We start from the raw sequence: 12,016 nt of genomic DNA, 5'->3' as shown, positions 1-12,016 counted from the left end.
TTAAAACTAAAGGGAGATGAAGTGACCGAGTTCAGATCTCCAGTTGTTTGTCCATGTCAATCCTTCCACGCCAATGGATCCAGTTTCATCTTCAGAAGATGGAACAGATTCGAGCTTTTAACACAAACCTATAAGTTAAAAGCGAACAAAAGAGTGGTCTTATATTTGATTTTGTTAATGTGTCGATTCTCAAAATTTAATAAAATGTTGTGGGGAAAATGACTGTTACGTATGTAAATCTGGGTCACGTTGTTAAATTAATTTCACATTTGTTCAACCAAAACGAAAGGTTTTAAACGGTCACAAGTGACGCATTTGGTTGGCCTGCCCCACAAACTTGTCCAACAGAGAATAAGCTTTCATGAAGTGGAATAAATGAGGCGATGCTTTAAAAGTTTGTTTCATATTTATCAAACCGTTCTGCTAGTTTGGATCTTTAATATTTCCTTCGCCTTCGTTAAGAATGAAGAAGAAGCTAGAAAAAGGCCCCTGCTGATCAATACTAGTTTTAAGAGATTTTTATCAAGGCGTCTCACATTAAGTAGTTCCATATAAGATAGAAATATGTACAAGTTGCAAGGTTTTGGAAATATTTGAGTTAGAACAGTTAAAAATTTTGGGTGGAATTGAAATAAATGTACTTATTTCCAGTATGCTATCGCTATTGTAGGAAAGTATTTATAAAACGTGTGTATTTTGTGGAAATACTCAATTTTGTTTCGATAATTTTAAATTTTGTAATCAGAAATCTGGGTAAATATTATTTCAAAATTTATTCAAATTTATCCACACATTTTTCGTAAAGTCCAATCGAACGAATTCAGAGCCATGTGTGTACGACATTAATTCTTATCTGATATATTTACCCACCTTTCCTGGCAGGGTACCTCCTTGAACAATGAAGCACTTGAAGGGCTCCCATTTCGAGGACAATTCACCAATTAAGAGGCTGTCACAACGTGAAGGAGACCCTTAACTCCAGCCACACATCAATCACTCCCAATTTACCACTATTCTCATATTTCCTCATTTGGTCAACTCTCATTCTTCAAGGGAAGAATTGTTATGCATTCCCAACATCTCGAGTGGTACAACTTTGTAGAACTTGTTATAATATTTCCATGGATAGGTTACCAATTTATTGGACGGAACGCTGAAATTTAATGGTTTTGTGGGCACATAATTTCATACAGGATTTGAATTAAGTTGGTCCATTTTAATGTCAAAGTTTTGGTAGACATGGTGGAATTGGAAAAGTTGTCGATTTTGTGGGGTGATAAAGCGATAAAATAAAATGTCAAGTTGTAAGGACAGTTGGAGAATGGGTTTACAGCTTGATGTCACGATTATGATCTTGTGTGGTGGGATTGGAAATTATTCCATGTCATCCGAGATAGAGAAACTTGGTAAAAATTTTACTAGAAAAGTGCCAAAAATAGATTAAAATGTAGAGATTGGGCTACCAAAATTTAGTGGCACGTTTGTTTGCATGGATTTCAAGGTGGAAATATTATTTACTAAGAAATTGTATTGTAGTCTATTTCCAGTAATTGACTTGTGTTATCTATAAACCAGAGTGTAGCAGGCAGCCCAAGTTTTTCGGGCATGCCCTGCCCAGCCCAGCCCACGTGGGCATGGGCCGGGCGGGCATCAGAGACATGGGCTGGGCTGGGCATTTTATTGCCCAAGAAATTCGGGCTGGGCATTGAAAACATGCTACTCTCTGCTATAAACACACAAATTTTCCCATAAGCTTTTTATGTACTTTAAACTTTAATATCTCGTAGTTCTATTTCTTCCCAGATTTTACACGTAATCCAGCCTGATAACCATTTCCCATTTTCTAACCTTTCAGCACGTACAAGAAACTTGATCACGGTGACTCACGGAATTTCCAGTATGTTTTCCTTGTAATCAAATGACACCAACAAAGTTCAGAGAAAAAATGAAAGAGCGGAGTGGAGTGGAGTGGGAAACATGCTCAGATTACGATAACTTTGTTGTCATTGAAGCAATAAAGATAAGTTCAAAGGAAGAAATGGGACAAAAATCAATGAAATGCAATCTGACATAGACGAAGCTAACAAAATCGCATATTTGTCACCCTTACTGAAAAGTTGACACTCTGACATCACCCACCTCTCCACACCTCCAAAATTGGGATATAAGTATGGCTGTAATGTCACCAGGGACATTTAGTCACTTCAGATAAGGATAAGTTCACATGTTGAAAGTTTGAACTGTATTATCTAAAACTTGAACATTTTGTAAAACAACGAGGGCTTAAGTGGATTTAATGTTTTACTTACATCGAGACAAATGCGTACATAAAAGCACCGGCTCTCTGTAAAAACCTTATTTCGGAAGAATAAATACGTACGTAGGAGTACGTAGATTATTTACCATATATGTAATATCAGCTCAATGCTTTATTTAACTTTGAACAAAAAACGAGTAATCTTGGCTCTTATTAAAAAAAATGAGTGCTTAAGTAACAAAGTTAAGTCTGGAGTTTGTACACATACGCATTTTTAACAAATTTACTTTACAATTTTTCAGCTTATCGCCCATGCTAACAGAGACAAAGACATTCATCCTTTTTTCAACAATCTAAGGTTACAAATTAAATGTGAGAATTAATTACTTATTCTTTTATACAGTAATTGGACCAGGTTCGCAAAATGCACCAGTCCTTCCAAATCTATCAACGGCTCGAACAATAAAGAAATATCGGTTTCCTGGCCCATGTGCAAACTGAAAGTTAGAAATGTATATTATATTAGTTGGCTGGTTCAATGTGTAATTAATAACTTTTAAAAATTAGGCGGTCACATATTAAACGTTTTTAAAATACCTGAGACAAAGTGCACGCCATTGGTAACGGAAGAGCATCCACATCGCCCACAAATTTCCAGCACGAAGTTCTTCCTGAAGCTAGTGATTCTTGGCAGGCGTAAATCTGATACAATGCGATTTCTTCGTGCCTTTGCATCAGTGGCATTTTCCATGAGAGGACGATCCCCTCTGGTTCTTTTTTCGGTGTCAATATAGTTCGTGGGGGCAGTTCCTTCATAACTTTGCCGTGAGGCAAATTAACGACTGGGGGCGGTGGCAGAGATGGCTACAAACACAAAGAAAACAACCCGTGGTGAAATTTTAAAAAGCAGCTCGTTTTCTAGATTTTTGGAAGTAGTAATTTTATATTGATTAAATATTTTGAACATGGATGCTATAAATAAATGAATTAATGAAAAACCGGATAAAATTCTGTGCTAATTTGCAATCATATATTTTAATGTAACAATTTAATATAGCTTCTCACCAAATGAACCCTCATTGGCCTATTAATTTCTTGTCGATTTTGTGGCCTCTGCGGTATGAAGGCAGCCGGACGGATTGGTGGCTCGAGTCCGACTGGTGCTCGTGATTGGATCTGGATCGGTTCGGTATACAGTCCAGGTCTGATGACGGACACAAGTCGATGCCCAGTCGACACAGTCGGAGCTACTTGGGTGTGTCTGCTTTGGCCATTCAGAAGTAGCTGATGACTTCCCGGAGCACGATTATTTGTCAATTTGAACAAACCTATAGGAAGGAGGTCCAAGATTAAAAATACGCCATTAAATTCATGCATAAACCAATGGAATCATATATACGTAGAAAAGATGGAGGAATCTGGGGGCTTCAACATTTCGAAGATAAAGGAGAGGGCTTGTTATTATTGAAGGTAAAGTACCTCTACCATTATCCCGATCCCCCAACAGATCAGTGATGTCATATCAATGTTAATTCTACAATTTCATTTATGAAGCAAGTTCGAAAAGGTATGCACGTACCAGAATTATCCTCACTTGGCCTGGGACTCGGAACAAAACCGCACTCAGATATGTCGACAACTGTGGGTAAAGATACAGACCTTGATGGTACAGTGATGCTGGTGACAGCTTTGGCTTGGACGAGGTGACCATTCATTTGATTGGCCACCGTTTGTGAGCGAACATTGTTGTTATTATTATCAATAGCTCTGGGTTGGGTGAGTGACTTGGGCCCAGGTTTCTTAAAAGGAATAGCTCCATTGAGTAGTTTAACACCATTTTCCAAGACACCGTTAACGTGGTTGACATGGATGGCCTTCGACATTTCGTTCCTTACAGAAGGTTCGATCGTGACTTGCAATCCAACTGAACGGCAATACCGGATTGGTGGTGGCGGTTTCTTATCCGGATTCAAATTGTTTGGGTCTCGATTATCTAATAGCGTCTTTACACATCTTCCGATTTGATTGATCTAAATAGGGAGGGAGATAAATACAATGATAATCAATCAGAAAATGGGAGCAAGAACGCTACGTATTAATCTCTAATCGTCCCAAAAAATCACCAAGTTCATAAACTATACCTGAGTTAAAAGCTGCACCACTTTGTTCTGCAGTTTTTCCTTGTGTAGCTCAAATTCCAATATCTTTGTTCTGTATTTCCCAACTTCCGAGTGCTTTGAAATGGCTTCGACGGTTTTGGTCAAAACCAAGTCTTCGAGATCCTTCCGACTCATCCTTCGGACCTGGTGCATCATCGCCTGCTTCTCTTCCGAGCAGAGTAATTCTTCCTCTACATTCTGGTCAATTTCCATTCCTACTTCCTCGGTTTCTTTCAATTTTTTGCTCGGTGGACTTGTTACGCTTGCAATAATATTATTCACGACATCATCCAATTCAGACAGTATGTCTGCATTAAAAAGTAAGTAGATCTATCAATATTTATTTAATTAAGCTCCCGTCTCCAAATCTGCGATATCCTACTTTACATAATTCGTGTGTGTATGACGTTCGAACCCCAAGAGTGCAAAAAGGATTTCCCAAATAAACAAATTTAACGCATGTCAATACATTTGACTCAAATGTAGATATGAATGAATGAATGAATGAATGAATGAATGAATGAATCGGCAAAAAAAGTTATGTGCCAGAATGTCATTTGCTGAAATAGTTCTTCCCGTGAACAGAGTAAATGAATGATGCTATGCTAGTGGGTGATGAATCATCACTGATGATGATGATCATGACAGAACGCAAAAGAGGCAAAACACTTTCCACTTACCCAACCTAACTTCCGATCCTGCTCCAAATCCAGCTCCATTTTCTGAAATGACTGTGACCTCTTGAACGCCGAATGACATGTCATCTAACTCCATTGTGGATGATGATGAATATTCTTTCACTAAGAATAATGAAGAAATATTCAAAAAGTGAATTCTTCGTTTCTTGCTTGCTTGCTGGTTGACTGGGAGGAAGGAAAAGAAGTGAGTAAATGAACTCGACTTGCTTGCTGAGATTGGCACGAGACGAGGTTCCCATGCCGGCCTAGTTCCAACATCCACCACCAGAGCGCTCGCCGTGAGCTATCATTCCATTGGTGGTCACTTGACGTTCATTGGCATTTTTCGTAAGACATGATGACAATAATGACAATATGACAATAATGCCAATAAAGGAAATTTACATATCTGATGACGCATAATAATTATCTGCATGTAAAATTGGGAATGATGATATTATTGCTAAAGCTTTCATAGAGCCCAATTAATGACATTTTCAGCGATTGCTTTTTGAGACATTTCTTCATGCAAGTGGTGCATGAAAAGTAAATGGTGTGCACTCTGCCGAATGCATCTACTTTCTTCGTGTTCATCCAATGTCGGAAATAACATGTCAAAGTTTTGCAATGTTGTAGCATACATATTTAATGCAGAATTTTATTCGCTTCGATTTCGCCAGTGTAAATGTATTATATCTGTTGCTTCCATCCTTTGGTGACGGCCTTGGTTTCTTAATCCTAATCCTTCATTAGCCTGAATATATAAATTATCAAAGTCTGAATTTTTTTAGGAATTATCTAAATGTTATACATAAACAGTAAACGTAGTCAGTCGAGGTTATACGAGTTTTTAAAATGTTTTTGATGCCCTTTATTAATCATTCGTAACATTTCGTACCGTAAAACTAAGGTCCGGCCCATATCTAGAAATCTAGAAAAACAACTACTTAATGCTTTTCGAAAAATTAAAAGCTATTGCCCGACATTTTTAATAACATGCATATCCGGTCAGTGTTCCAATCCGATAAGCCAAAATTGATGTACAAATTTCTCCTCGTACATTACTAACTTCCTGTCGTTAATTTGTGACCCTAAACTACGGCTTTAATTGTCCTTCATTATAAGCTCCTCTTTATCGTGTTTTCATAATTTAAGTACATATTTATGTATTTTTAATAGCTTAAATTACATTAAGCTTCTGACGGGGAAGGAATTCAGTCGAAGCAAATATATTTACCAGTAATGTAATCAATAATCTAAATCCAATAGTAACCAAGTTAGTTTTGGGTTGGTAGATAATTCTAATTGGATTGGACAGGTTCTTATGGACTTGTTTTATACATATGTAGGTACACACATATTACATTTATATATAACTTCTACTTACGCAGATACGTAGGTAAATACGTCTTTTCATTCCTATTTTTGATAAAAACTCCAATACTTTCCCCAGACATAGCAGTACCAAAGTCGACATGGTGACGACACAATTTTCCAAAAACTTTGGACAAGTCGTCCATTTGTCCACATTTTTTGGGCATCCCTTCATCTACGAGAAGTCTACGCTGTCCGTCTCACCACATTTTGCTTCCAACACTTCTCTCATGTTTTTCGTAATTCTGCTCCAATTTTTGTTTCTGCTAGTACAAGTAATTCGATTTAAACTGGCGAACGATTCGTCCCAGCTGAACTTTTTAGTTCCTGTTCTTTACGGCGTGTTCTACGTTTCCTTCTCAATTGCCGTGTTTGCCTTCACTCCATACGAAGCAGCGAGACAATTCAATTCGGTCCTACGTTTCCGACAAGCTGTTCAAGATCGTTACCTTTCCCGGAAGGAAAGTGACGCACAGCTGCTTTGTTTTGATAAGTATTGGACCGTCACGTTTTATGTCTCGCTTTTAGTTCCTGTCGTCTCTCCTGCAATAGCACTTCTTCATATCGTCTTCGCGTCAAGAAATCCTATCCACGTCGTCAGCATTTTCCCCTCAGGGTCAACCATGTTCAAACTTTTGCTGATTCCGTACGCAGTTGCAACCGCATTTTGGGTCTTGTTTATCGCGTTTTTTCTCCAGATATTGGTGTTGATAGGAATGTGCTCCATTTTCCTATTGGCCCCGATCGTTGGGGGGATAAAATTTCCGAAAAATTCTAACAAAAAGATGGCAACTTTACGCTCTCTTTCAGCCGTGACGCACTTGTACAGATCGTACCAACTGCTGGTTAAGCTAACGAACCAGGTTTACGGGTGGTGTATCCTTCCGTCGCAATTTACCCTGGGGAAATTTGTCGTCGTGGGCGGGTACCTGCTCGTAACGGAGTTCAGAACAGAAGGGATGTCCGTGGATGGTGTGAGTATTTTCATTTTGGGGGGATGCGTTCCAATGGTGGCAGTTGTGTGGAGCGGGTTTATAACTTGTTGTGGATTCGTGCACAGCCAAAGTAAAAGGGTCATAGGGTCATGGAGGAATGCAAAGTGGGAGGGGAAAATAGAGAAGGCGAGTTTTAAAGCGTTTAAGAAATCTTGCAAACCGGTATTTATCGGAATTCCTGCGATATTTGAGGTTAAGGGAGACACAGTTGTGAAATTTAATCAGGGCATTGTTCAAGGTATGTTTAGGGCTTTGTTAACTTTGAAATAATTTAAATTACTTTGGTGACTTATTGATTGTTCAGAAAAATTCTAGAGTACTTACGTTTTACTTTTATATAATCAATTGATTTACATTCACTTACAAATACGTAAAATACTAGGTTTTTAGCCCATATTTTTCGCACTGTATACTTATGGATCGATAAATAGAGTTAACTATTGACTTGATTGTGACTATTTAATTTACTAATACTACTATGATGTCTATTTAGATTAGAAAATATACGCAGGTATAAATATTTTATTTTCGAATGAGCTTTATCAATCGAATATTGAATACGGATAGTTTAGGTATAATTTTAAAATGTTTCCGTGTGCTGGATTAACTCCCAATATTTACAACATAGCTACATCAATGTGTTTTTTGTCTAAATGTGTGTATACCTACATACTTATGTACGTAATTTGTAGTGTACGTAGTTTTAATGAAACTTTCCTAATTAAAAATGGAAATAAAATACAATTTCGTCTCGAAATTATGAACACAAACAATATCTTTAATTTAATGATTATCATAAAAAATTTGGAATGTAAAAGCGCATCGCCCTGAAATGAAAAACTATGTACATCATTTCCGGATTGCTGAAGTCTTCTTAACTTTTAAAGTTTCTCCGTCACAAAAAACTGGAATATTTTCGATATTCCTCCAAAGTTGGATCCTCCGTTTTGTTTTCTCTGAAAACTAAGAACAGGAAGAATTCAATATAAATGTAGGCATACTTACATAGCGAAGTGAGAAAGTTCATGTGCATAACTTAATCAAGTGTAATCCAAAGTTATGATGTTCGTACCATATAAAAGTATATATCCTAAATTAATTGCATGCTTACGTTTATATGACTAACTTTTACCACAGGTATGGTAGCCATGATTATCAGAATTTGTTTGAGTCGGGCCAATCCATCAGCGTTCAAGTCATCCATCGTTTCTACACAGCACATTGGGCAGGATAACTTCAATATTTTCAGACCTGAAAAAATTGTTATTCAACGAAAATTAATGAAATTAATAATGCCTACATTGTTTAGCATTTAAAAACCGTATTGAGTTAAAATTTTCTGAATTTTGTAAATTATATGAAAGTATTTACTAGACATGCACCGAGTACTCGGCAGGTTTTGGCCGTGTTCTCACTACTCGGACTCGGCCGAGTTTTTTTGCGTGCTCGGCCGAGTATTTCTTAAATTTTTATATGCATCCAGTGTCACTTTATCCGGTAGTTACAGCGCGCAGTTCAAATTATCCATCATGTGATTTTTGCAATCAAAGTCAAACTTACTTCAAAAATAAACCCGTGAAATTTGTTAATTCTATCCGGTAATCAACTTTAATCGAAATGTTGGAACAGGAAGAATAATCAGTAGCTTCACGTGATTCCGTCCATCAGTTCTCAAAATAGAGGTACTGGTAATTAAATATTATGTAAACAATGATTTTTTTGATGATCTTTTTGACAATTTACTCGGTGGCCGAGCTTTGCTCGGTACTCGATTGCCGAGACTAGCTCGGTGCTCGGCAAACGAGCAGAAACGAGTACTCGGCAAAAATATAGCCGAGTACTCGGTGCTCGGCCGAGTCGACTTTTTCGGTACTCGGTGCATGTCTAGTATTTACTAAATAAGTATTTCCAAAAGTTGTTAAAAAAAGTTGCAAAGTTTACAAAATTCTACAAAGTTAACCGGCTTACGAACATTTGAGATAATAAAAATTACAAAATTAAACTTACTTCTAAACAATGTAGTAGAATTATTTGCAAAAATTCGGATCAAATCTGACAATTTATCTGCATGTTGAATACTTAATTTTAGCTGCACTAATCCCAACGATGCACAAGCTTGCATCGTTTCTTCAAACTTTAATCTGTCAGAATCCACCACCAACTTTGTCAAATGTGGAAATGGCGTTTTTAGCATTGATATATATTTCGGATTTCTAATCTCCGACGTCTTCAAATTGGTAACTCCTATCCCCTCCCATGAAAAATAATCCTTCCGAGTGACCACATTTGCCAGGAGATCGTCCACGCACTTGTCTCTCTCTTCCACGTGGCTGTTATGAAACGTTAGCTTTTTCAGGGACGGCATGCGCATGGCAGAAATGTCTTCCAGACTCTCTCCACATGGAAAAACATCGATCAATTCGTTCCTAAATTCTACAAGGTTCGGCATCCGTGGTATTTTAAAGGAATTTTTCTTCAAAGACGAAATTCCTGTCGAGTAGCAAAAGTTATCCGAGAAGTCGTCACTGCATTCTGGTCTCGTAAAGGAGAGCGACACAAGGTTCGGGGCAACGTGTGACAACATCATTTCCAGTTGGACAAAATTCACCAATGTCCTCGCAATACCGTTGTGACAATAAATTTCCAATGATTGCAAGCTCTTACAGGTGTCCAAGGCCGGGAAGTTATTGCACGATAAGAAAAGATTTGCCAAATTTGGCGCAGACGAAACCAGAAGTTGTGTCAGGGCGCAAGGATTTTTGACGTATGGGTCACACATTACAGTGATGTTGGTCAAGTTGGGACGGTGAAGGGGTTGACAGCCTAAAAATTGAGGTGAAGTTGACCTCTTACTCCCAAGAGAACAATGCTTCTCGAAAGTTTCCAAGTTTAAATAGATCGATTTCAAGTTGGGACAACACCTGGATAAGGTTGAGAACAAGACGTATTCCTGATTTGGAAAAATTTCCAAGTTTCTGACAGGAGCGATTCTAATTCGCTCAATATGTTTGCTAAACTTGTCGCAAAAGTGGATAAATTTCGAGGCAGTGGCGGTTAGTGGGACGTATGAATTTGGAACGTTTCGCTGGATGTGGATGTCTTCGTTGAACACGATGCTTCTCGCGAGTCGAGACTCCATGGTGAGACAGAGGAGTTGGAAATTGGGCGAGTCGTCGTAATGGTAATTTTCAGTCCGGCCGTGTTCCACGGGCTCCCGACAGAGATACAATTTGGATTCTGGGAGTGACAGGAGGACATTGTTCCATAATTGGCACACGAGACGGAGATGTTTCCCAGAGAATAAGCAATTTTGAAAGATGATGCGTAGAAGCTGGAGAGAAAATTGAGTAATTTGTGGTGACAAAAAATATGTATGTATCTAAATAGAAATATTTTGACTTTATTCATACTTACTATTGGATTAGTTAGGACTTGATGGCTTGACAAGTTATGATAGTTTTCTCCACGTGTGGACATTGTTGGGAGAAATTTGTGTCAAAGGAATCTTGTTTTCAGAAATAGAGTCTCGAAATTATCAAGATTTTTAGTTTGATTACCAAATAAATTAGAAATAATAATTTATACTCGATACACTGTGAATACTTCGTGCAGAATTTTTACAACTAAATACGTATGAAAAACCGCGTGGCAGGTGTGAATTTATTATGAATTTTTTATTGTACGCGCACTTGAGGTCATTGGGAGTACAAATTCCAATATTTTATAATTTCTTAAAATATGCACCATTGTGCTCCGCTATATTGTACATGTTTATCTAACTGGCTCTGACAAGGTCAAACTTTTTGCCAAGTACATAACCTTTGTAAACTTGTAACACTATTTGCAGCCTTATATAAGAAAATTTGTTTAACCAGACCAGCCTGGAAACTGAAATGTGTTTGTGTGGAATGAATTGGTTGAACTGATTACAAGGTTGGCTGCGATATTGGAATTGGAGGTGTTTTAATCTGGCATGTGGAGATATGCATGTACCCTTTATTATCACTGCCCGTGTGCAAAACTGTATCTAAATATGCGTACCAAAATTAAACATGCAGACCGCAAAGCTATGGATATGTACAATAATCACTGATTCACTTATTTTTATGAGATTCATAAATCAGTGGCGAAGCGGACAGATTCGCATATGCGAAAGGTGTGAAAGATGCTTCAACACGGCGAGGATAATCGTTTTTCAAATCAATGTATTTACATAGTAGTGAGATTAACTAGATTATAAGGTTACCGAGGGCATGTATAGTACGAGTTTTTGCTGCTTTAAATGTTTTTCACTGGAGTGAATTTTATGAGCGTGTACATATTTAGTATATTTGTATACATACATTTGTAGATTAATTAATCTATTAATGCACGCAATACTGGGCGTAAATAGTAACAATAATATTCGGATAGCTCTCAAATCTCGCAAAAATTGAGCATAGGCACATACAGATAGATATATTTACACATTGCGAAGTTTTGCGATTTTTTTTTGCTGGAAAGCAAATTTTTTTCGCAAGTTAAGCCAGGAAATGGGCATGACTTATTTCGCCA

The 12,016-nt window shown here is 37.6% G+C and overlaps 2 protein-coding genes across 2 annotated transcripts; both read right to left on the bottom strand.

Annotated features, from left to right (window-relative positions):
- Positions 1–2,407: 2,407 nt before the first annotated feature.
- LOC110857821 (activating transcription factor 7-interacting protein 1) lies at positions 2,408–5,341 on the bottom strand. The gene is made up of 6 exons (XM_022106432.2): positions 5,097–5,341; positions 4,399–4,724; positions 3,837–4,287; positions 3,323–3,585; positions 2,855–3,121; positions 2,408–2,754 (listed from the first exon to the last, which is right to left on the bottom strand). The coding sequence occupies exons 1-6, from the start codon at positions 5,188–5,190 to the stop codon at positions 2,653–2,655; spliced, it is 1,503 nt and encodes a 500-aa protein (XP_021962124.1). The 5' UTR covers positions 5,191–5,341; the 3' UTR covers positions 2,408–2,652.
- A 2,536-nt stretch (positions 5,342–7,877) lies between these two features.
- Positions 7,878–11,384, bottom strand: LOC110857683. The gene is made up of 4 exons (XM_022106287.2): positions 10,877–11,384; positions 9,470–10,793; positions 8,574–8,713; positions 7,878–8,425 (listed from the first exon to the last, which is right to left on the bottom strand). Exons 1-4 carry the CDS (start codon positions 10,937–10,939, stop codon positions 8,312–8,314), a joined length of 1,641 nt encoding a protein of 546 aa, XP_021961979.2. The 5' UTR covers positions 10,940–11,384; the 3' UTR covers positions 7,878–8,311.
- Positions 11,385–12,016: the final 632 nt, after the last annotated feature.

The sequence above is a fragment of the Folsomia candida genome, unplaced genomic scaffold (assembly GCF_002217175.1).
Source record: "Folsomia candida strain VU population unplaced genomic scaffold, ASM221717v1 Fcan01_Sc019, whole genome shotgun sequence".
Taxonomy (NCBI): domain Eukaryota; kingdom Metazoa; phylum Arthropoda; class Collembola; order Entomobryomorpha; family Isotomidae; genus Folsomia; species Folsomia candida.
The sequence above is the reverse complement of the archived record's forward strand: the minus strand, read 5'-3'. Positions and strand labels throughout refer to the sequence as shown.

Coding starts and splice junctions, on each gene's coding strand:
- LOC110857821 (XM_022106432.2), bottom strand. CDS start 5,190: ATGGAGTTAGATGACATGTCATTCGGCGTTCAAGAGGTCACAGTCATT. Junction 3,586..3,836: donor GCCAAGTGAGGATAATTCTG/GTACGTGCATAC, acceptor TCCTTCCTATAG/GTTTGTTCAAATTGACAAAT. Junction 3,122..3,322: donor GGCCAATGAGGGTTCATTTG/GTGAGAAGCTAT, acceptor TTGTGTTTGTAG/CCATCTCTGCCACCGCCCCC.
- LOC110857683 (XM_022106287.2), bottom strand. CDS start 10,939: ATGTCCACACGTGGAGAAAACTATCATAACTTGTCAAGCCATCAAGTC. Junction 8,714..9,469: donor TTCTACTACATTGTTTAGAA/GTAAGTTTAATT, acceptor CAATTTTTTCAG/GTCTGAAAATATTGAAGTTA. Junction 8,426..8,573: donor TAAAAGTTAGTCATATAAAC/GTAAGCATGCAA, acceptor TCCTGTTCTTAG/TTTTCAGAGAAAACAAAACG.